The 22,629-nt window shown below is 43.7% G+C and overlaps 1 protein-coding gene across 1 annotated transcript; it reads right to left on the reverse strand.

Annotated features, from left to right (window-relative positions):
* Nucleotides 1-1,502: 1,502 nt before the first annotated feature.
* TM7SF3 (transmembrane 7 superfamily member 3) lies at nucleotides 1,503-20,711 on the reverse strand. The gene is made up of 12 exons (XM_074168884.1): nucleotides 20,540-20,711; nucleotides 14,221-14,375; nucleotides 11,312-11,462; nucleotides 10,776-10,896; nucleotides 9,789-9,960; nucleotides 8,584-8,761; nucleotides 7,574-7,660; nucleotides 7,047-7,127; nucleotides 6,219-6,371; nucleotides 4,790-4,887; nucleotides 4,245-4,407; nucleotides 1,503-3,753 (listed from the first exon to the last, which is right to left on the reverse strand). Exons 1-12 carry the CDS (start codon nucleotides 20,607-20,609, stop codon nucleotides 3,491-3,493), a joined length of 1,692 nt encoding a protein of 563 aa, XP_074024985.1. The 5' UTR covers nucleotides 20,610-20,711; the 3' UTR covers nucleotides 1,503-3,490.
* Between the last annotated feature and the right edge of the window lie 1,918 nt (nucleotides 20,712-22,629).

Raw genomic sequence — 22,629 nt, forward strand, 5'->3', positions numbered from 1 at the left:
CCAACTCCCCTGCCAAAGCAGGATTGCCCAGAGCATGTCAGAGCATGTTACTCAGGACTGCATCCAGGCGGGTCTTGAAAATCTCCAGAGAAGGGGACTCCACCACCTCCCTGGGCAGCCTGTTCCAGGGCTCTGGCACCCTCACTGGAAAGAAGTTTCTTCTCATATTTGATGGGTCATATTTTGTGGGTCCCTTCAGTTTCCTCCCATAACCTGCTCCCAAATCAAAATGCAAAGCTTTGGGAGGGGAGAGCTTGTCTTTCTCCCCTCCAAAGCAGACCTATGGAAAGCATGACTGGTTTCCATTTTCAGTCATGCTTTCTGAACATCTTGAAGCAGGTAGGTAAGCTGCCTTACAGATGTAATGCTCCATGAAGTGGTGGAGTCAGGCTGGGTTTGTGTTAAGGTGAGGAAGGAGGAACAAAGGAAGGTCTGTTTCTTTGATAAGATCAGTGTCCTCGAGTCTACTTGTGTCACAGCTTGTTTAACCACTAGGAGAAGTTAGCATGAGTGGGAAAGTTGAGGGAGGAGGAAGAAAGTTTCTCCTGTGGGCTTGAGGCATGACTGCAACACATGCAGGCACAGGAAATCTCTACAAGCAGTTAAGACAAATACTATGATGTGATCATCGCAGCATTATCACAATGCAGCAAAGACCGCTCCGAGAAAACTCAACGGAAGAAGTGTACTAGAGCCAAAGTGGGAAAATTCTCTAGAGCGGCAGGAAGTAGATCACTATCATAGTCCAGAAAGCTTCAGTTTACATGAGGCTTCAAAACACTTTGATTTTACAGGGGAATCACTATCTAGGAGAACAACGTTTAGATTTAGGTTCCCCAGAAGCATCATACAGCATTATTTTTAGCTAACAAAACTACAAGGTAGTGCAGCTAATGCAGCAAGGCAATAAAGGCTTCCAATGAGAAATTCTGCAGTCAGAAGAGAAACATAGCAGGGTAGGATCCAGTTTTCCTTTCGCAACTGCCTCAGGTGGTACACAAAAAAAAGTGGAAAATTACCTTTTCAGCACCCTAGGGGATCAGTTAGTGCATTCTGATTACCATCACTATTACCCACTATGGCTTATGGAATATGGAATAAATTCCCATACTGCCTCTTAGCACTATTAAAAAAAAGACAAAGCCTCCAAGTCCGGATCTCAAAAAAAACCAAAACCAACCAAAACCAAAGAGTTCAAAGCCCAGTTCAACCATCCATTCGTTGTCTAGAACCTTGTCCAAAGCAGTTATAAAAAGCCTCTTTGGACCATGCACTTCCTCAGGAGTTTCATACAGAACATAACCATGCTCTCAGCCTCTGAGTGTCCCTGTTACTACAGTAAGTGCTTACAACAGGTCAGCTAAGCTTCCCCACCCACCCTCATCCCTTGAGGGTCTAAGAAATTTTTCCAAAACAAACTATTCTTACAACACCAAAGGCAGAAGCTAAGTTGTAAAAGCATCATTGAATTCAAAGAGACCCCTTTAGTTCCGATATTCTTTCAAAAGACACCTTTATTATAAAAGACATAGAAAATTAGAGTTAAACTTGTTTCTTCCACAATGTTAATCACAGTAGTTATAAAAAAACAAGGTAAACACGTTTAAGAGCATTTATATACCAAGTAAGTATTTGCTCAGTATCAGTGCGGTAAGGGCAGTCAGTGAGCATTCAGTCTGCCACAGGCCAGGGAAAGAGCTTCTCGTTTCCCCCTCGCCATGTGCCACAAAACAGCACAGTGAAGCAAGACCCAAATTGCAGGATTTCAGCCTTGCCCTGCTGTTTCAGGCAGATGTTCCAGCTCCAAGCAATCATGGGATTTGTCTCTCTAAACATCAGATCAGCTCAGTCACCTCAGATACATTAGGCTTTCACTCCTTAAGAGAAATGGCCAGTAACTAGAGTAATTTTAAAGTCATTAATTTCTTTCTACTGCCAGGGTGTTTTAACTAAGTTCTCAGATAAAGTTCTTTTGCCAGTTTCCTTACAAAGAGTTGTTTCTTACATACTTACTATCCAGAATTTAAAGTGGCCGTCAAGAACTTAAGATTCCCACCGCTAGGACATTCATATATTCATGGTGGTTCCGTTCAGGCAGCAGAATGGCCATTCACCTTCAGATAGGAAGGACTATGCCTTTTGCTGCCCACACTAAAGGTACAAAGAGGGCAAGAAGGAAGAGCCACTGTAACCTGTATCAAGGCACAGGATGCAAGACTCCAACCATCACTTAATGCATGACAGATAACCACGTCAACACTGAATGTGAAGATCAGGATTGGAGGGGGAAGCAGGTAAAGCCAAGGACAGCCTCAGGACTGCTTATTCATTTATGTGAGCCAAACCCAAAGTTCTCCAGTTTAAATTTTGAAAATGGCTGTTTGTTTTGTTTTTTAAGGAGCCGAATAAAGCCCCCACACGAGATCACAGTCCACTGAACAGAGAGTGGTCCCTTATCTGCTTTACCGATTCTGCTTTGGGCAGACGCAATCCAAATTGGCAAGGAACACATTCAGTCAGCAAGGATGCTGATCACTATTTTGCCAACTAGACGCTGTTTTCTCCTCTTAAAGGCAAAATGAAAAGATATATTGATTAAAAATAAAAATAGTGTTTCAATCAATTCCAGGAAAAAAAATGGCTGCTGGCTACAAAAAGCTAATTTAGTTTTTTCTTTTATGACAGCACCATCAAAAAAGAGATTATGCCAGAGCAGAAACAAGACACAGGCTGTTCAGAAAGCAAACAAGGAGGCAAACCTGTTGTGTTCTCTTAGCAGTCATCTCTGCACAGAGACCAGATGATGAGTTTGCTACAGAACGATCTGAAGGTGAGAGAGAAAGTCTTGTCTCAGATCAGGTCCACTTCCTGAGCCCCAGCGGGCACACTTACAACAGTTAATTCAGTGCAGTTTAAATTCAAGTCAGTTAGTTTTGCTTGCAAGGTTCAGTAATACTTCTTGGAAGCAGTTGTGTCTGCGGCCACACGTTTTGTACTTTTATTAGGAGGTGACGCTTCAGTTCCTTCTAGAAGAACTCGTGTGTATGGTCCTTATCTCTCTCCCCTCGCCATTTGACAGACTGCTCACCTTCAGGAGCAAGTCAAGCAATATTTCAGCAGTATTTTTCGCACTGCGAGGAAAGAACCAGCATTGTACAGGTTGTTTTATAAGCGCTGGTTTATATTTTCACATACCTAAATATCAAACGACCACAAGATAAATACTTGTAGTTGACCATTAGTAGAAGATTCTGCAGCTAGACGTACGCATATTACAGTGGGCTGAGTGGGCCATTGAGGGAAAGAGTCACAAAACAGCATGTAGTGTACCGTAGAGATAACTTTTGCAGATTGGGCAAATATGTTCTTCTCTTATTAAGCAGGACAAATTGGCAGTGGTAAATCCTGCACCACTGGCTGGTTTGCTGGTGATTATTCATCTCACCATTCCCAGATTCTTCCTCTTTGTTCCCACCAGTTATTTGGTGGGTTACAGAAGCAACGGAGTTCTTTCCCCAGCTGGCTGCTGTTTCTGAAAAAATTCTTTGATATGTAGTATCTTGTTATGGATTCTCTCTCTTAGGGGAGGTATATGATGGCTAGGGTCTAAGACGTTGGTGCTTCTGCGCTCCTTTTCTTGCTTCCAGGTGACATAGGGGTGTGGTGGGAAGGGCACTTCACTTCTTTCTCGGCGAAGCTGCACAGTTACTCCGCTGAGGGCCAGCATTATCCACACTGACAGGATAATGAAGTCTGAAAAAGAGAAAACAAACAGATTCCTATATCAAAGCAGAACATTCTTTTCCCAAGCACAAACACTGAACAAGTTTAATGACAGAAAGGAATGATGTATTGTCTCTGCATCCTCATATGCCTAGACTATATCCATGCAAAGGCAAAAATACACAGGGAGTTAAGATGAGTCTGTTCAGTCACCATACTAGACCTTTTGACTACCCACTCCGCACACTCATCAACAAAGGCGGCAGTCCAAGCCTAAGAAGCACCTTTCACAAGGGCCTTTGTCACATCACACCTGCTGGAAGGTCGGTGCCTTTGCGTCTACTCAGTATTTCTTTTGAAAGACTAGAATTTATCGTCTGGGTGTTGAATCTCACACTGTACTTACTGTGTTCTCCTTTAATCCCTTCCTACCCCCAACACTTACTGTTTACAATGGAACCAAAGAGGCAGCATATTTTCTTTAAAAAAAGTAGTAAAGAAGTCTTAAGAGAAGTACTCACCATTTCTTTGAAACGGTACATTGGTGTAAGCTCTGCTGAAGTAATCATTGAGGATCCTTCTGAGTAGGTCTAAGGTGATGTAAGCAAGACTTGTGTAGACATAACAAGCAATAGCTAGGATCACTGCATAAGAGCCTACTATTCCAGAGGCCAGTATGTTCAGCTGAAGGGGGAGAAAAAACCCACAGCTTTAGGAGACTGAGAAGCTCTTTATTCCTCCCCTTCTTAAAGCAGTATTTTGTATCAGCTCTTCTACAGGAAATTGGCCGCACGCGCTTGTTTTTCTGACATCTTAAGACAGCAGAAGTCGACTAAATTCAAGTGTTTGTGGATGCTCATGTGCAAAATTGCAAAGAGTCATTCCTTTGTTCACGGACCACTTAGCGCAAGTAGGGCTGAAGAGGAATTCCCTAGAGCTGGTCCTGTCCTAAGCTTTGTGAAGCTGTGTTAAGTCTTCTATACATATCCCACAGAACTACATTTTGCATTACGAAGTCTGAGACCCCTTCCTCCCTCCTTCTGAGGAGACACTGTGGATTACTTACAATTCTTGGACAGCCGACAAAAAGCACTGGAATCATCAAGGCTACAGAAGAAAAGGTCACCCAGAACACAACATCATCACGAAAGACCCTGTAGTCTCCTGCAAAGACACCATAATTCCACAAGTAATTTACTAGTTAGCGATACATATCCTTTTTTTCCTACGTAGCTGGGGACAAGCTTTTTCCCCCCCAAAGATTGTGTGCATTCTGAAATCACAATTAGAGTGTTGAAAAGCTTAGCTTTTGAGCTCAAATGTTGATTGTTTAAGATGCAATGTAACACAGTTACTCAAAACAAAAACTGAAAAAGACTGTCTCAGTTGAGTATAGGTCCTGTACTCTAAACTGGAACAACAGATCTTTTCCATAAAACAAGAGACTTTTGATGAGGCATACATTGTACCAGAGTACTTTCGTCCAATGAGAAGCCATTCTATTGCCAAGATATGTTTATAATCTATAAGCCTGCATCTATGCAAGTTTGACTCTAGAGTATAGTGCAAGTGCAGCCATCACACAACACACAAGGCAAACAAACTCTTCTGGCTTTAGGAAGAGTAATGAAGTCACACAAACACTACTTTGCTCCCCTGCTTTCTAACGCCTATCAATTAAATAAAGGGGACAAGCTGACCCCTAGCTGAGTCACTGTTTTACTTTAATGAAGAACAACCAGTGACTGCATGGATTATCAGAGAATTGTGGCTCGAGTCAAACACAGATGACTGTAGAAAGAAATGTTGCCCCACTAAGGGATCATAAGTAGAAGAATTTTGAGATTTACAATTGCAATAGAGAAAGCAGTGTGGCTGAAGCTCCAGTGTCCCAGATGGATTCCAGCTCTGCAGCCTTGCTTGCTTTTAAGAAATTTGTCTATTGTTTCTTTCATAACAAAGTCATTCTAAAGACCCTGATGATGTCAACCCAGCTGCAAATATGTTTGACTTTTACTGTGCAGTGCTCCCAGAGCCTTGCACTGTAGAATGGTGAAAGGTAACGGCAAGAGCTCCTCTTAATCCACAATGACTTAATGCCTGAAACCTCCAAGTTAGACCACTAATTTTCTACTGTAACTTGTTCTGGTTAGAGAACAAGACAGACAGCAAGTGCTCGCCTGGAGCAGAGCTAGTGTCACAGACTGCTGAGATGGCACACAGGTTTGGCAGGAAGAGCCTCAGTTCTCTGCAGAATAAGCAGTTTCCTTTTCCCCCCAGTGCTGACTCCCTAAGTAGTTTTAATTACAGCACACCTGAAAGAAGGCTTCAGATACATCTCTGTTCCTCCCAACACTGGAAAGGGAAAGTTAAATATAACACTAAAATAAACCAGACAGTGGTATTCATCCCAGAGCCTTGCAGCGTCCCTGTAATACAGCAGGAACTCATCACTCAATAGCCAGCACTTTGCAGCAAAGTATTTCAGTGCATACCTAGTGGAGTAAAGAAGACTGTAGATGAGAAGAGAAATCCCAGCACAAGTCCAATAATAAACATACAGAGAAGGACAGAGCCAAATCTCCACCAGGTTGCAACCAGGAAGAGCCCTCCAATAATTCCAGCTACTGCTGTCAAAATAAGACGCACTGAAAAAGAAAAGGGGAAAATTCCAATACTCTGAAAACTTCAGTTACTGCAATAATGTATTCAGTAGCTTTACTTACATGCTTGATTGCCAAACAAGAGTATCAGTATTTGCTTTATGCATTTCACTTAGACTCCAGTCTGCAACTGAGGATATGCTGAAAGACTGGCACAGGACTGGAATGAAAGTCTTGCCACTATATACATTAGTACCTTGAGTTCCCAGGGTAGTTACTTTTTTGATACGCATGCACTACCAGATAGAACAAAGGAAAAAGGAACTTATTCTAGCTAGCCTAACAAGCAGGAGGCAGACCTTCCACTCCATTTTACAGATAAAATTTGCATTTGACCTGAAACTGAGATCCATCCATTAGAAAAGAATTATGTTGCAAATTTCCAGTTTTAAAAACCTCTATCTTCCTTGGATAGATACTTAAATTTGTCTTTTGTAGTCAAAGCTAATAATTCTGCATCACTATTTCGTGTTGGAAGCAACAGTTACTCTGTTGCGTATTCAGCTATTATGGTAATGAGAGCTCAGTCCAAGTACCCAGGTGTCATCCTCCTATCCTTTCTAAGGCTGGCCAACAACAAGCACAACGGAGATTTTATTTAAGGGATTCATAACACCACCACGAACAAGGAGCGTGGGGTAACCCAACACATCTACTCACCATCATAACCAAGGCCAGTCACCCTTGTAATGAATACAAAGAAGAAGAATCCTGCAAATATGAAGCCCATGAAGAGTAAGTCTAAAGAAGAAAAAAAGATTTAGTACGCACGCTGTCGTATCACTTGATACCAAGCTCACTTCAGCACATTTTCAGACATCTTCATGTTACAACAGGGAAGAAACATCTCAACTCACTGGCTGAGAAGCACAAAAGGAAAGCCAGACAACACTTTGTCCTGGAGAGGGGTGTCCTCAAGCACTTCAAATAGTCAGAAATTTACAGGTTTATATTTATATTGCCCAACATGCACCCTAGCTCTACATTTCTGTTCTTTGCATACCAGAAACTTGTTGCTCTGCACTTAAAGATCTGATCCTGTAGAGGTAAAGCAGTGGACCCAACTGGCACGTAATCACTATCAAGTTAATCTTAGTAATACCACCACCGTTCTAAGTTACAGCAAGTTACATCTATGAAATTCCAACCAGATTTATGAGGAAAAAAACCACCCCAACATTCAGTACCTGTTTTCCAGAATCTGTGTCCAAAAAAGCAAGTGAAGAGACCAAGAATCGCAAGAGCTGTGAAGAATACTTTGGTAGAGAGTTTGCCTACAAGGACAAAGAAAGGGTTACTAGAGCATTCTACGTAGTCGTTGCAACAATGAGACTAAGGTAAGGCCAGGTTGCTGCTACTGAGTCTACTGACAGCTTAATAGCTGCCACTCCTTCAGACACACCATGTGAGCAGATCCACAATGCCTGAACTAACAGTTTTCTTGGTAGGATCTCCAACAGAATACAGAAGTAATTCCAGTCTGATTAAGAAATAAAGAGTTTCCTCCTTATTCAGAAGACTGAAGTTTCTGTAACAGTAATTAAGTAACTGTAACTTGCTGTTTATAAGACTGCTACAGCCTTACCTGAAAATTCTCTGCTCAGCTTTTTAAAGAAGGACATCAATCATCTATAAAAATCAGTGCTGTGGGATTAGCGACCCAGGCAGCAGCTAAAGTCTTTATCACTGCAGCTTTCACCAGTCTCCCTTTAGTACTCTCTGCACAACAGAAAGGACCAGCAGCATCCCAGTATGGCTAACCTCTATCTCCTAGGCAAAATTCTAACAGGAATTTAAGTTCTCTGAAGTAAACCACATTTTCCTACTTCTCTGCATCAGAAAAAAAGGGACTTAGCCTAGATAACTTGTTCTTATACTGTCATAAGACAACACCGAGTTTGACAACAGTTACTTGTGTTACAGTATATGATAAGAAAATAATCATGAGAACAAATCTTATTTCATTAACCATTTTCTACCCGTTATTCTTGTCCCTTCTGCAGTCATAATGGGAGTGGTAGCTTCGCTCTTCCTCTGCTTAAACTCTATCAGCATATAGCTTCATAGAAAGTAGCATGACTTTGTAGTCATTTCGCTATTGCTGGTATTATCTTCATGCCTATTTTAAGTGACTATCTCCTGTTGGAGCATAACAAGCTTCAAATCAGTTGGCAAGGACATACAAGTCCCAACTTACTGAGAGAAGAGCAGTTATCCACTAGGTCAGCAAAGCTGCAGGCATACGTATGCACAGGTATGTATGCAGCTGAAGTATTCCAAAGAGGGTCCCATACTATGACGTTGTAGATCACCCCTTGTCCGGGAAGCGAGGAAAAGTAGACATTGGTCTTGTCATCAGTTGTCAGCGTAAGCATCTGAAATAGTAACGAATATTTTAATTGTAACGAACTTCTTGTCACTGTTGGCATATTGATGTGTTCATACAGCTGAGGGAATACTCAGCAGCTCAAAGATGATGATCAGCAAGAACTGCAGGCAAGAGCTCTCTCATTCTGAACTCTCTCAGTATTACCAATTGAAGCATTAGAGGCTTACAGGACAGATTCCACTTCCTCCAACATTACTATGTTTTCTGACAGGGGAGAAGATTTTCTCACTTGTAGGTTTTGTTCCTCCCCACTTGAGGGGACAGTTCAGTTTCCTGTCAGTCTACTAACCCAGGTCTGGCTTCTGAAGCAGGCAAGGCTGCCATTCTACTCCCTAGCAAGGCCAGGCAGGTCATGGCCACTGAGATTCTCCCTTCTCTGTCTCTTTGCTGGGGGGTAGGTATGATCTTGCATATCAGACCTCTTTAAGCCACTCCAAATGGGGCCCGTTTCTAGACCAGTTCCACTACACTCTCCCCCCTCCTCTCTTCTTTGTATTCCCTGCCCAATTCTCGGCATCTATAAGGCATTGTAGGCAACTGTATCTACCTTTGTCTAAAGTGGCTCAACTTCTGGATTTACAGGTACTCAGTGGCAGTACTGCTATAGGCAAGCTGGCCTCAACATCACTGAAGGAGCACTGTGGCTGAAGTAGTATTCAGCAAGCAGGAAGACACTGCACTAAGAGCTTGTTTAAGAAAAGCATGCAAGACACAGAAACATCTCACAGACAGTCACTAACATCTACCTAATATCAGAGACCACTGCAAAAAGCCTCAATTCTACCACATTTCAGTGCTAACTAGTCACTTCTGTCCCAAGAGACAGTGGTTGCCATTCTGCATGCATCACTCACTCTCTATCTGGGATTTTTGTCTAGGAAGTATACAAGTAAAGCAAGCTGCTGATGCTTCAGGTTTCTATGTTATCACTCAAGGAAGATAAGCACAGGGGAGGAAAAAACTTAAGATAGTGCCACTGCCACGTGCCTGGTACACCAGTGCTTCAGACTTACTTTAATGCCATTAGCTTTGATACTTTGCACCTCGGACATCTTCCGTATGTGGCTCATGAGTACCATCTCAGAAAGATCATTCTCTGGTAAGAAGTACTGGTAGACATCATAGCGCAGTCGCCATCTGGAGTTCTGACCAGCCCCTGAATCACAGGATGGTGGGTTTGCTCCTCTACAATTAAAAAAAAAAAAAAAAAAAAAGATCAGCTACGTGCCCAGAACAAGCCCACAGATCTTAACACTGGTTTTCAGAAGTTACCTGTACGAGTTGGCAGTATTTTGCTCCTACTCTTTAGAAGTTAGCACCAGCAACTAATTCCAAACTAGACTGTAAATGTTTGCGAGCACAGACTACAGCAGTATTATGCATTAACTACCCTGATGCAGGCAGTACCCTGTGCTGGTACCTGCCTTTACATTTACAGAGGCTTTCTATGCGTTGCCTAAGGAACCAGCACAAGAATTCCAAGAGGTCACAACAGCCAAAGATCACAGCATTGCTGTTTGGTTTTCCATGCACGCTACATATACAGCTCTGAACATAGCCTTCCCCATTCCCTGCCTGTCACCTGTGACATCAGGCACTATTCAGGAAATAATGCCTTATAACTTGAAGTCTCAATATTAAACAAAATTCTAGGCCATTGGCATGCTTCAGTAGCAGTGAAAGAATAAAACTGGCTATAACACACAACTGCTCCTCAAACAGATTAAGTCATTATGAGGAACGGGAAGATCCAGTATTTGCTGACTGCGCATCTGAAGCTGCATAACCTCTCCCACAAAATGCAATTCTCAGCCTTTATCTCTCTTTGTGTTACCTCTCTCCCTCCTCATTTGCCTCAATTACTTCTTAGCTCATTGCAGCAAACAAGATTTCTGGAGCAGCTGGATGGTCAGTCTTTCCAGCAGAATCTTTTTTTATGACCTTGGCCAAATACAGAACAAAGGAGGTCTTGCTCAGTGCTGTGAAGTTTTTCCACACACCTGGTATATCCCAAGTTTGCAGGGGCAAATTTGATGTGTATATCAACCAACGTATAGTCTAGATAAATATTTGGATCCACTTCCAAGTCAAATTCTAGATTGCAGCCTCCAGGAATAGGATCTAGAACAAAGAAAAGATAGCTGTAGTAGTTTTTACTTCCCCCTTACACAGTATGAAAAGAGCTGTAAGACTTCAGCAGGCACAGTCTGCTTGCTGAGCACATAAAATTGTTAGGTTCTAGTCCTGCAAACACCACAAGTTGTTTCACTGCAGTCTAAGATAGGCCCTGATACGTATCACAGCAGTTTTCCACTCCAAGGCTGAAGTCATGACAAGATCATGCAGTAGATCCTATACACAACTTCCAAATCAACAGCGATACAAACCTCTTTCATCCCATTACGAAAGAAGTTTCTGGCATCTCCATCACGCTTGCACCATTTAAGAACATCACCTCTGAAAGGTCAACCCTTCATTTCATAGTTGACTTGTAATAAGCAGAGCTGGCTCCCCTTAACAAGTAGTAAGAACCTACCTTTCTCCATATATGGAATGGAGATAGCTGTGCTGAGCACTTGGCTAGCATGCAGTGACTGAAGGTACCACGTACATACACTCTGTTGAGGCCGAAGGATGGAAACCAGTCCTTTGTCTACTCCGGTTCCTGAGCTGTTTGCAGACGGATTCTGGACAGAAACAAATATAAGCAAGCAATTCTTCTTAAGAAGATTTCCACCACAGCTTGATGTATTGCACAGGAGTCAGATTCCTGCCACAAACCTGTAGGGCACACATTTCAGTTCCAGTTGCCACAGATGAGGCATTCAGCCCTTGGCTAGCTGATAGCTCAGAGGTGCAGAAAAAGAAGTGGCCTCCGACACCACACACTGCCTAGTTCAGGCTCAAAAACCCAAGTGATGAGTTCAAGACTATTAAAGAGTTAATACTAACATGCAAATTGAAAAGAAATCTAGCTAGTTGAAGTCTACTGCTATACAGCAATGGAGTGACTAATAAAGATGTAAAACAATTGAAATATCCCTCACAAAGAAAAGGGCATTCTGGGAACCAAAGTGCAGAAGCACCTCACCATCTCCACCAGAATGGAACTGACTGTATGACAGCTCGCTTAACACTCACCATGCCATACAAGTCCTTTGGGTCAGATCAGCTACTAACCCAACGCCCACCAGCACCATCCCTTTCAGAATCAGGGGTCTCGAGGAAAGACCAAGCATCAATGGCAGTATCACACTCACACAGCTAGAACAACCAACTGACCTCCAGTCAAATCTATTTTTTAGCATGGAAAACGTGCTTTTGTCAAAGACAACCACAGTTACCTAAAGCAACACTGTAAGGAGGCACTTTGAACCTGTCAGGCTTCAAAGTCTGGCTCAGCTTCACATTTCCAGAGGCAGGCCAGCCCTAAAAGCAGCACAGCCATATCTAGGAAATATACTAGAGGAAACAGCCTCAAGTTGTGCCAGGGGAGGTTCAGGCTGGATATTAGGAAAAATTTTTTCACTGAAAGGGTTATCAGACATTGGAATGGGCTGCCCAGGGAGGTGGTTGAGGCACCATCCCTGGAAGTGTTCAAAAGACAGGTTGACGTGGTGCTGGGAGACATGGTTTAGTGATGGTGTTGCATTTTGTTGTTTTGTGGGTGTTTGTTTTTGTCAGTTAGGTTGATGGTTGGACAAGATGATCTTGAAGGTCCCTTCCAACCTAGAAGATTCTGTGATCTACGCACCACTGTCCTTGACCTGGTAAGGCCCATGAATGCAGAGGATCTGAACTGACAGCAAAAAATTCCATCACTGGTAATCAATGACTGAATAGGCAAGTGAATTACTGAATACTAATGCCTTAGCCCTGCTATCCTTGCTATTTCACCAGTACAAAGAAGACTGAGCAGCTGGGTGACTGGTGTTACAGGTTGTTCACCTCCAAAGCTTCCCAGGGTACTTCTTGGCACTCAGTGTATTCTCATCTGGAAAACACTGATGGGGAGAGAGAAACTGGGTGGCAGCTGTTAGATCTCCATCTACCATCTTCACCTTAGTCTATGTTCTGCTCAAATACTACTTAGAGCCTCACAGCACCATAAAAATCACAGAATCACAGAATCACAGAGGTTGGAAGGGACCTTTTAAGATCATCTAGTCCAACCAATGAAAATAAAAAAAAAAAATAAAATAAAAAAAAAAAAACCCAAAAACAAAAACCACCACACACGCAACCCACACACACACCACCACACCACCCAACACTAATCCATATTCCCAAGCACTATGTCAACTCCTCTCTTGAATACCTCCAGGGATGGTGCCTCAACCACCTCCCTGGGCAGCCCATTCCAATGCCTGATAACCCTTTCAGTAAAGAAATATTTCCTGATATCTAACCTGAACTTCCCCTGGCGCAACTTGAGGCCATTGCCTCTTGTCCTATCATCTGTAACTTGGGAGAAGAGACCGACCCCCGCCTCTCTACAGCCTCCTTTCAGGTATTTGTAGAGAGCAATAAGGTCTCCCCTCAGTCTCCTCTTCCCCAGACTGAACAACCCCAGCTCCCTCAGCCTCTCTTCGTAAGACTTGTGCTCCAGACCCCTCACCAGCTTCGTTGCCCTTCTCTGGACCTGCTCCAGCACCTCAATGTCTTTCCTGTGGTAGGGGGCCCAAAGCTGGACGCAGTACTCGAGGTGGGGTCTCACCAGTGCCGAGTACAGGGGGACGATCACCTCTCGGGTCCTACTCACTACACTGTTCTTGATACAGGCCAGGATGCTGTTGGCCTTTTTGGCCACCTGGGCACACTGCTGGCTCATGTTCAGCCTGCTGTCGACCAACAGTATTTTAGATTGCATCCCAGTAACAATGGGACAAACTGAGGCTAGTGTAGAGTAGTAGGAATGCTTATATTGTTGGCTAGAAGTAGCAGCCTTCACTAGAGTAGTGTGGAGGAATTTCTCCATATGCAACCAAAGTAGAATTAAATTCAGGACAAGCAGCTGGCGTGACAAGGACACATGTCTGCAGTGGCTAGATCCAAGCCACATAAACAGCAGACAACTAAACATCCTAAAGTGATCATGTTTAGTGTATAAGGTATCTGGCAAAGACTTATGAATCTGTTTTTAATTTTACAAGCTGATGGATGGTAGTCAGCAGTCAGATATCAAAAGCACCACTTCCACCAAGAGCCTTGAAACATTTTCAAGCCAGGTCAGAAATTCCTTTAGCATTCTGTCCTCCAAAATAGCAGCTATGACAATAAGCATAAGAAAGTATTATTTTAGCTTCAGAAATCCTAAGAGCCACGCAGGTAAGATATTAATATTATTTATATAGCTTCAGTTCTATATTCCTATACGTACCAGAGCCCACTCCTTTGTTGAAAGAAAAGTAGCACTTAAGAACAGAAGTGACAGTCTTACCATACCTTATCAAAGGATATCATCACATCGCTTTGCTGGGCATGTACTTGAAAAATAATGACAGTCACATTGCTTGCAATGTTCCTGATTACAGCTTCCACTGGATTGGTCTGGTTAAGTAGCACATTTCTGAATTTTCCCAAGGAGAGCTCAAGAAGACCTGCATTACAAGAAAAAAATAAATGAAGACACTTTTTTTTTTTTGTGCAGAGGGAAACAATTATCGAGGGGAGCCTGGAAGCTTCCAGTAGTCCAATATTAGTCATCTGGGAACAAAGCAAGATGTTGTTTTTATGCAAATCTCATCCTGTAAGCCGTATTAAGGTTTCAGAGACTACTATACACAGAGCTATGCCTACCAGAACAGATACAGCTAGAGAACCAACCATGCAGCCTAGCACTTGCCTAAGCACTATGGGGCAGGACATCCTGCCATGAGCTCAGTATTTGATACAACTGAGCTCATCAGCACCAGACACTAGCTGCAGCTGACCAGCTAATGCCATCAACAGCAAGCAACACTCAGTAGAGTAAATAAGAGAGGATACTGAGGATTACTTGCTCTTTGGCAAATACAGGCGAGTGTGCTTGTATTAGCCAGCCAACTTGCACAATACCTTCTTAGGTAGATTGCCTGGGTGAATTCCCAGACCATGGGAGTTGGAGTCAACTTCTATAACAGATCTGTAGTTTACATATGTATACTTACCCACTTCCAGCTATTTCACATATGTCTTTTGCTCCCACACTATTCTTAATTAGAAGGACTGTTGGACCCCAATTTTTGTAACTAAAAATCTGACTAGTTTTTCCAAGATACAATCAAGACCACTTCTTCTTATGATAAGCATAACCCCATGATCCACTGTAATTTTAATTTAAAGAGAACCACATGATCTAGGATATAAAAGAATCTTTGAGAATTGGCTTTGGCTTGTCATTCAAGTCCTGCAAGAAAGCCTGGTTTCTCCCTGTGCCAGGTTCTTAAGGGACAGAGGATGTCAAGGGAGGAAAGAGAAGCAGCTGTACAGAAGCCACAGGACTCTTTTGCCGTTGGTTAGCAGGTAGACTAGATGCTTGCAGAGCATGCACAACACTTTTCAGGTTTTTCCCCAAATTCCCCTGCATGCACACGCAGTGGCTCAGCAGACCTAAAACATACCAAGCCTGAACACATACACAGTACTTCCTCAATAAAATTGCCTCTTGCAAAGGGTTGATAATGTCAAGCACTCCAACAGAACCACAGAGTAATCAACAGCACCATCCTATATACACTGTTGCTGATGACTCTGTGATCTCCCATCCAAAAAAGGAAGGGATATAGTCTTCTCATCCAAAACTGCATCTGGCACTCTGTAACTCCCTGTTACTCTTCACTCTCCCCTGCCAAAAATTGGCATTTTTGGCCTCTTGATGATACGTAAACAGAGGTGAGCTCCTACCCCCATGCCTCCTCCACTCACCTCACAGCAGAGGAAAAGTCATCTCATCTTCCTAACTTCAACCCTTACATGCTCACCTCAAAAATTCAATTAATACCAGTACTGCATGAACAATAAAACCCCAGCTGAAATCTAGGAGGAAAAAAAAAAAAAAAAAAAGAGATTCTCCATTTTTCTGTCCCATCACCTGCGGAGGAAAAAAAAAAAAAAAAGAGATTCTCCATTTTTCTGTCCCATCACCTGCAGTTTATACTAAGCTAGAAAGAGTTTCTACCCCAAGTTTTCAAACAGTAATTAATGTAAAATTAGAGCTATAAAAAATGCTTTGTGTTCTTCAGTCTCTGGTAGAATCCCTTGAGCAGCATTCAGGTATCCTCCCCTTCACAAGACCTCTTTCTTCCTTAGCTCTTTAGTTCTACCAGAAATGCAACTACCACTACGAATGCTAAAAAAAGAGCATTCAAAAGGCACAGACTATACATCCATGCACTAAGAAATTTGGAGTGAAAGCTTAGAATGCAGGAAAAATATTTTTCTTTGATCTTTAAGAACTTCAGCACAATTTCCTGAACTGCAAGATGTTGACACTCAGATGGTCTTTTAAGAAAAAAGTTGAAACCATATATATCCTCTCTATGCTCTACATCAAGGAAAAAAAAAAACCAACCCACAACTGCATTGCTTTGTCTTCTTTCTCACCTCCACTCTCTACCCATACCCAGAGGCCTCTGCATAAATAAGAACAGATTCATCAGCAAGATATGGAGCCACTACTTCAACATGATCATGAGACTCTCAATTTTAATTTGTGTGGTAAATGAAGGCATGGTGTTCTACATAGCTTTACTGTTTGCATAATTGCTCCTAGAACAGTGCATGTGACATACATTTTAAACCAAAGTCTGGACAGAAGAGCATAGATTCAGGGTGAAGAACAAGAACGGCTACATCCATCAGACAAGTATTTTCAGCTTGTTGTTCACAGCCTCCTTGAACCACACTTCTCGTCAGGCTTGAAAGATGACTAAAAGGAGAGTTCACAAGCACCGCAGAGCTGTGAAGAAGTTTGCTGGAAGAGCAGTTGCTACATGGCCGCAGACTACAGCACTTTTCCAGCCTTCTCTTTTTCCTGTCATTTGAAAGAGTTACTGGTGGTGTCTGAGGCAGAAAGGGAGCATGGAGAGCAAGACAAACTAACCAACTCACAATTCATCAGGTCGATTGTTATCACAAGTCCCCAGACAGGCATTAGACTACCTGAGCCGTACAGAGTTCAGTGCTGTCAAAGATGCTTTGAAAGACAGATACCGAGACCTCGATGAACACGTAATACTGGCCACAGCATACAAACTGCCTCTCTGGGCAAGCTTGATCTCACTGAAGGTAGCACACCGAACAGGACTGCAGGTTCAGCAGCACGTACAGCAAGACAACAGCACAGAAGTGAGGTAGTTGACCCAGCAAGTCAGCAATAGCAGCAGGAACAAAATGTAGGCTTCCCAGCCTTTTTTTAATTGCTTCACTTGCTTCAAACAGTGGAGGTCTGGAAATACTTTGTAAGATGCCAGGCTACCCCCTCTCTTCTTTGCCTTGTAGAGAGAAGTATAATAGTTACTGCATGTCAGAGTCGTTTGGGGTTAGATACAAGAGAGGAACCCTCAGTATTACAGAGCTTATCAACTGAAAACATCCTTAAAGGAAGTCAGTATTATTGAAACTGAGCAAGAACAGCACAAAGATGGAGTACTGAGCATGTATTACTTGGTATGCTAGTACTGACAATACTAGAACAGGAGCACAGATATTCCAGCACATGAAAAAGAACTGATGAAGAGACCTGGACAACAGTCCATTCTGTCATTCCACACTGCATCTTTTTCCCACATGAAGGGCAAAAGCAGTAAAGACAGCAAAGGAATTGAACGTCTCGGAGCTCTCCTGGGATGAAAGGTCCTTATTCTTAACTTTAAGAAACAAGGTAGTCAACTGTACAGAGGCTCAGCATTTATTATCCCTTCACTGTGACATCCAGTTTTCCCAAAAAGCAACAGCCAAGCTTGAACCATTTCCATTTTGCTGATTCAGTGCTAAGCTCTACGTTCATTTGATGCTTTAAGTAAACCACATTTCTGGCTTCAATAGACAAGTGTCATTGCCCATCACCAATAAACAGCTAACCATACAAGGTTCTTGATGGCATCTAGCAGTCCAATTTCTATTAAGAAACAGAACTGAAGAAATGCCATTGCTGCCCATGCAGGAACAGTCTTTACCTACAGAGCTGTGTTCAAAGAGTATGTTTGCCTCAGACAAAGAGGTTCTCTACAGCCAGAGAAAATGCATTTCTACTCTGTGCCAACCAAATTACAGTGGATATGCAGAATCACCTTATGTAAGTTTTGAGACGTAAGAAGAACCTTTCAGTGCAGGGAGTATGACAAGTAGTCATATGAAGACATTTAATGGAGATGAAAAGCAAGCTCAGACCGAAAACTAGTTTGAGTGGGGAAAACCGGGTATACTGTTAGTTAACAGAATAAAGCCAGGAGCTATATTATATCAGACCTGTAAGGCTGCGCGCACACGGATGCATAGCAGAGTCCTGCTACAAGGTCTCTGTCTTCCCACACAAGTAAACCCCAAAATAAAGACACCATCCACTCCACTCCCAAAAGAAGCAAGACAACCTGTGAAAGCTTCTAAACTTTAATTGCATGCGTACTGAGACTCACGCTTCAAGTTTGATGCTTAAAGCAAATAGTGCCGCAGATCGTGGTTTATCACTAACTGTGCCACTCCCATCCCAAAAGACCATTCTGTTCACCAATTTAGAGGTCATGAGGTCTTCTGCAGTCTGAAAAGTGAGGGAAGAAGCACCTGTCTCACCTGCTTATCGTCATGCTAATCCACTTTGATTAACAGCCAGAACACACAGTCTGGCTCAGTCAGTGGCCTCAGTCAGATTGCTGGCACTGTTAAGATGTCTTTTGCACATCTCGGTCATAGCACTTCAAGATGCAAGTGACCAACTGTCCAATATATTCACACCTTTTATTTTAAAATGTTGTGTCTGCATAGACCAAACAGCTAGCAAAAACGAAGTTCATCCAGGTAAGCTCCCTTTATGAAAAGGGCACTGCTCAATCCTGATTGCGTTATAAACTCACTTTAGTTTTTCCAACACTAAACAACCTGGTTTGGATGTAGCAAACAAGGTCGGTTGTACTCCTGCTTCATGAAGTTGGAGCTCCCTGGAAGGTAACAATCCCCTCCCTGCAAATCTCCGAGTCCAAGACTGAATAACCACAAGAAAATTTCAAATAAGTGTACCATTAAGTAAGTGTCCTTGTTTAAAGGGCCTAATGATCAGCTAGATATTGGTACACAAATTACACAGCTTACTGGCTTTTCACAAGTAAAATACTTTCCCCCTCCACCCTCAGAGCTCCAAGGAAATACAGAACAGTCTCCTTCAAGGCAAAGCAGTTAGCTTAGTCCCATATTCACTCTGCCTTTTTACATACTGTAAAAAAAAAATAATTAAAAAATAGATGACTCAACAGATGACCCATTTTCAATCAAGTCGGGGAAACAAACTGCTTGTTGGCATCTTTTAATATAAACATTAAGATCTAAGAACATTGAGTCTTCATTCTCAGACCTGCTTGCCACCATCAGGTGCCAAGCCTAAGCTTCTAGAGCCTGCAAGAAGCAAGGAACACTTGGCTCTCCACTAAGATAATGGGCATGAGACTAGGGGTGTGGGGTGGGGAGGTGGAAGAAACCTTCCACGCTTCAGATGGAAACCAAATGCTGTCCTGCAGCCTTGCAAAGTATCCCAAGAGTAAATTTCCCCTTTTGGACAATTCAGCTTCATTAGAGGCAATTTTAAAAATAGAGAAAAACTACGAAGAGGTTTATATCAGCCCTAACATAAGAGGCTGCTTGCTTATATCTGAAAGGAAACCATTTATTTTTTCCTTTATTTGAACGGATAAGAGTTTAACCAGAAAAAAAGTAAGCAACTGTTAAATCTTCACAAGGTATAGTCATTGTAGTACACTTACTTCTGGACACCTATCCTACTCACATTCAGGAACACAGGGGAATTACAAAAAAATCCCATGCCAAATAAAGTCAGATTATATCAGCATGGCCAACAAGTAATTTTAGGAACCAAGTTCTAAGGAGTTTCACGCATTTTCTCTAGTTTTATAGGGACAGTGGTTTTCAAGCCACAATCCACAGATTGCTGGGAACCCAGGACTACCTGTATGTGGTCAAAAAAAAAAAATAATATCCTGCTATTAACCTTGTTCCGTTTCTTATAAACCTAAGAGTTTGGCAGTAAATGCCACCTTGTTTCCTCGGAAGGAATACAACTCTACACCAGACTCATCAGCCTTTAACACATCTCTGCAACAGCACAGTTTAACTCTTACGTAGATACAAGGCACTAATTTTAAGCGATAGCATTCATAGAAATGAAGCTGTAAAAAAACGGGGGGGATAGGGGGAAGAAAAAGGAGGGGGTAATGTCTTCTCCCTGTCCACATCAAAGATTAAGATAACCATGAATATATAACTCTTCTCCAGCTCCGCAGGCAGCTGCGTCTCTGCTTTGATCTTCACTCTTCCTCAACCCACCAGACAGCACCGGGTCGCCCCCCCTTTCGCCCCCCCGCAAAATGGCTCTACAGGCCCTTCCTCGCAACAAACCCTTTCCCCCCTGTCCTGCCAGATACCGACCCGGCGAAAAGCACCCTCACCCCCGCTACAAGCCGGGCTCCATCGGCCCTGCCAAACACCCCCTCCGACCGCTTCCTAATGGCGGCCACGGCCTCCAGCCTGTCTGTGTCCCCTTCCGCGCCGCGCTCACCTGAGGCGCCGCCATGGCGCAGGACCCCCAGGAGCCCCAAGAACACTAGGGCGCAGGCAGAGAACGGCATGGCGCTGGGGAGGGAAAGGGAAGACGGGGCTGAAAGCTGGGTAGGAGGGGCTGGGGCCGGGCGGGTCCCGGGAAGCGGCTCAGCGGGAACCGGGACCCGCCCGCCGCCTCAGCGCCGGCCCCCGGGTCCCGCCCGCCGGGCTGGGCCCCGTCACCCACCTGCGCGAGGAGCCTGAGGCGGCGGCGGCGGCGGCGCCAACCGCCTCCCCCAGCGGCTTTGAACCCCCCCGAGCCCCGCCCGCCCGCCATGTGGTAATTCCCGGGACGGGTGAGGGGGCTCGGGGAAGGTTTCCAGGTCGAGGTGAGGAGGGGTGAATTTTAATTTTTGGTTTTTTTTTTGGTTGTTGTTTTGTTTTTTAACGCAGCTGTTGTTTGTTTTCACCTCATAAAGGCCTCAGAGGGTCGCTGGCGTGTGCTGAAGGTGCCGTTGGCTGTGGAGGTGATTCATGGGCACATGACGGCAGAAAATAGGAAGCCAATTAAAAGTCTCTCGTGTTGGGAGAGATGTGTGTTTGCGGTGTGTTTGGGCCTCGTTTATGAACCTACGTCGTAACCTAGGCCCTAAAAAGCCTTGTATAATTACCCCTATTTTGTTTATTTTTTTTCCTCCCCGGTTTGCTTCAGTCTGGTTCCCAATTAAAATGCAAAAGGAAGCTGTCGGCCTGGCATCAGAAGAAGAGAGGTGCGTGCTGGTCCGTGTTTGTAGATATTTCAAATAAATTGGTTTAAGTTCCTCTCCCCACCTTTCCCTACCGTGCTCGGGAAGGCAGCCTTTCTCCATCAGGTTATCTAGTTTGCTGAGGCTATTTTTGTTCAGCTCAGTGAGGTTCCTGTTAAGTTCAAAATCCACGAGATATTAAAAGCCTATGATGTTTAGCATTTGCCACTGTCCTGGCTGACCTCCCTGAGTGAGACCTGGGCCACTTGTTACTCACAGCTCAGCCTTCTAATTGCTCATTTACAGACCAACGGTGCCTGCGAGAGGCTCATCTCGTGCTAGGAGCCTCACTTATTCCAGTCTCTATCCATCGTCTGACCAGCTCGTGGAAACCTGAGAGAGAGCCTGTTGGCTTCGATAATTCTTGTAAATCCTTAAAAACGCGCAGTAGGTTTTGTTCTGCAGCATAGCAGTTTTTTTGTCACTTGGCTTTTTAACAGAGAAGCATGAAGAAGCCCCACGTCCCAGACTATGTACACAGGCCAACAAAACCCTAACCCCAACCACGCCACCATCAGAAAAAACCCTTTTGTTGTACTAGTTTGTGCCAGAGCAGTGGGGAGCTGTAAGCTGCAGAACGGTTTCTCAGCATATAGAGTCACAGAATGGTCAGAGTTGGAAGGGACCTTGAAGATCATCCAGTTCCAACCCCCCTGCCATGGGCAGGGACATCTCCCACCAGACCAGGTTGCTCAAAGCCCCATCCAGCCTGGCCTTGAACACCTCCAAGTCGTGCTGCGGGGGACGGTGCCGGTCGCTGCTGGGGCTCAGCCCCACCATGTCGGCCAAGCGGAAAGCCAAGGCCCCGATGCCGGTGGAGGAGAGCGATCAGCTGCTCGTCCGCCCCCTAGGTGCTGGCCAAGAAGTAGGATGATCATGTGTTATTCTGGAGTTTAAAAGGAAGAAAAATAATGCTTGATTGTGGAATCCAGCCTGGACTGGAAGGAATGGATGCTCTTCCTTATGTTGATTTGCTAGATCCTGCTGAGATTGATCTTCTCCTTATTAGTCATTTCCATTTAGATCACTGTGGGGCTTTACCATGTTTTTTTTGCAGAAAACAAGTTTTAAAGGAAGGACGTTTATGACTCATGCCACAAAAGCTATTTACAGATGGCTTCTTTCAGACCATGTCAAAGTCAGTAATTTATCAGCGGATGACATGCTGTATACAGGAACAGACCTTGAAGAAAGCATGGACGAGATCGTGATTCCAGGGACGGGGCAGCCACAGCTTCTCTGGGCGACCTGGGCCAGTGAACGGATATTGCTGCAGCTAGGTGGCTGCACCCACCGCGTCCCT

Source organism: Numenius arquata, chromosome 2 (assembly GCF_964106895.1).
Source record: "Numenius arquata chromosome 2, bNumArq3.hap1.1, whole genome shotgun sequence".
Lineage (NCBI taxonomy): Eukaryota > Metazoa > Chordata > Aves > Charadriiformes > Scolopacidae > Numenius > Numenius arquata.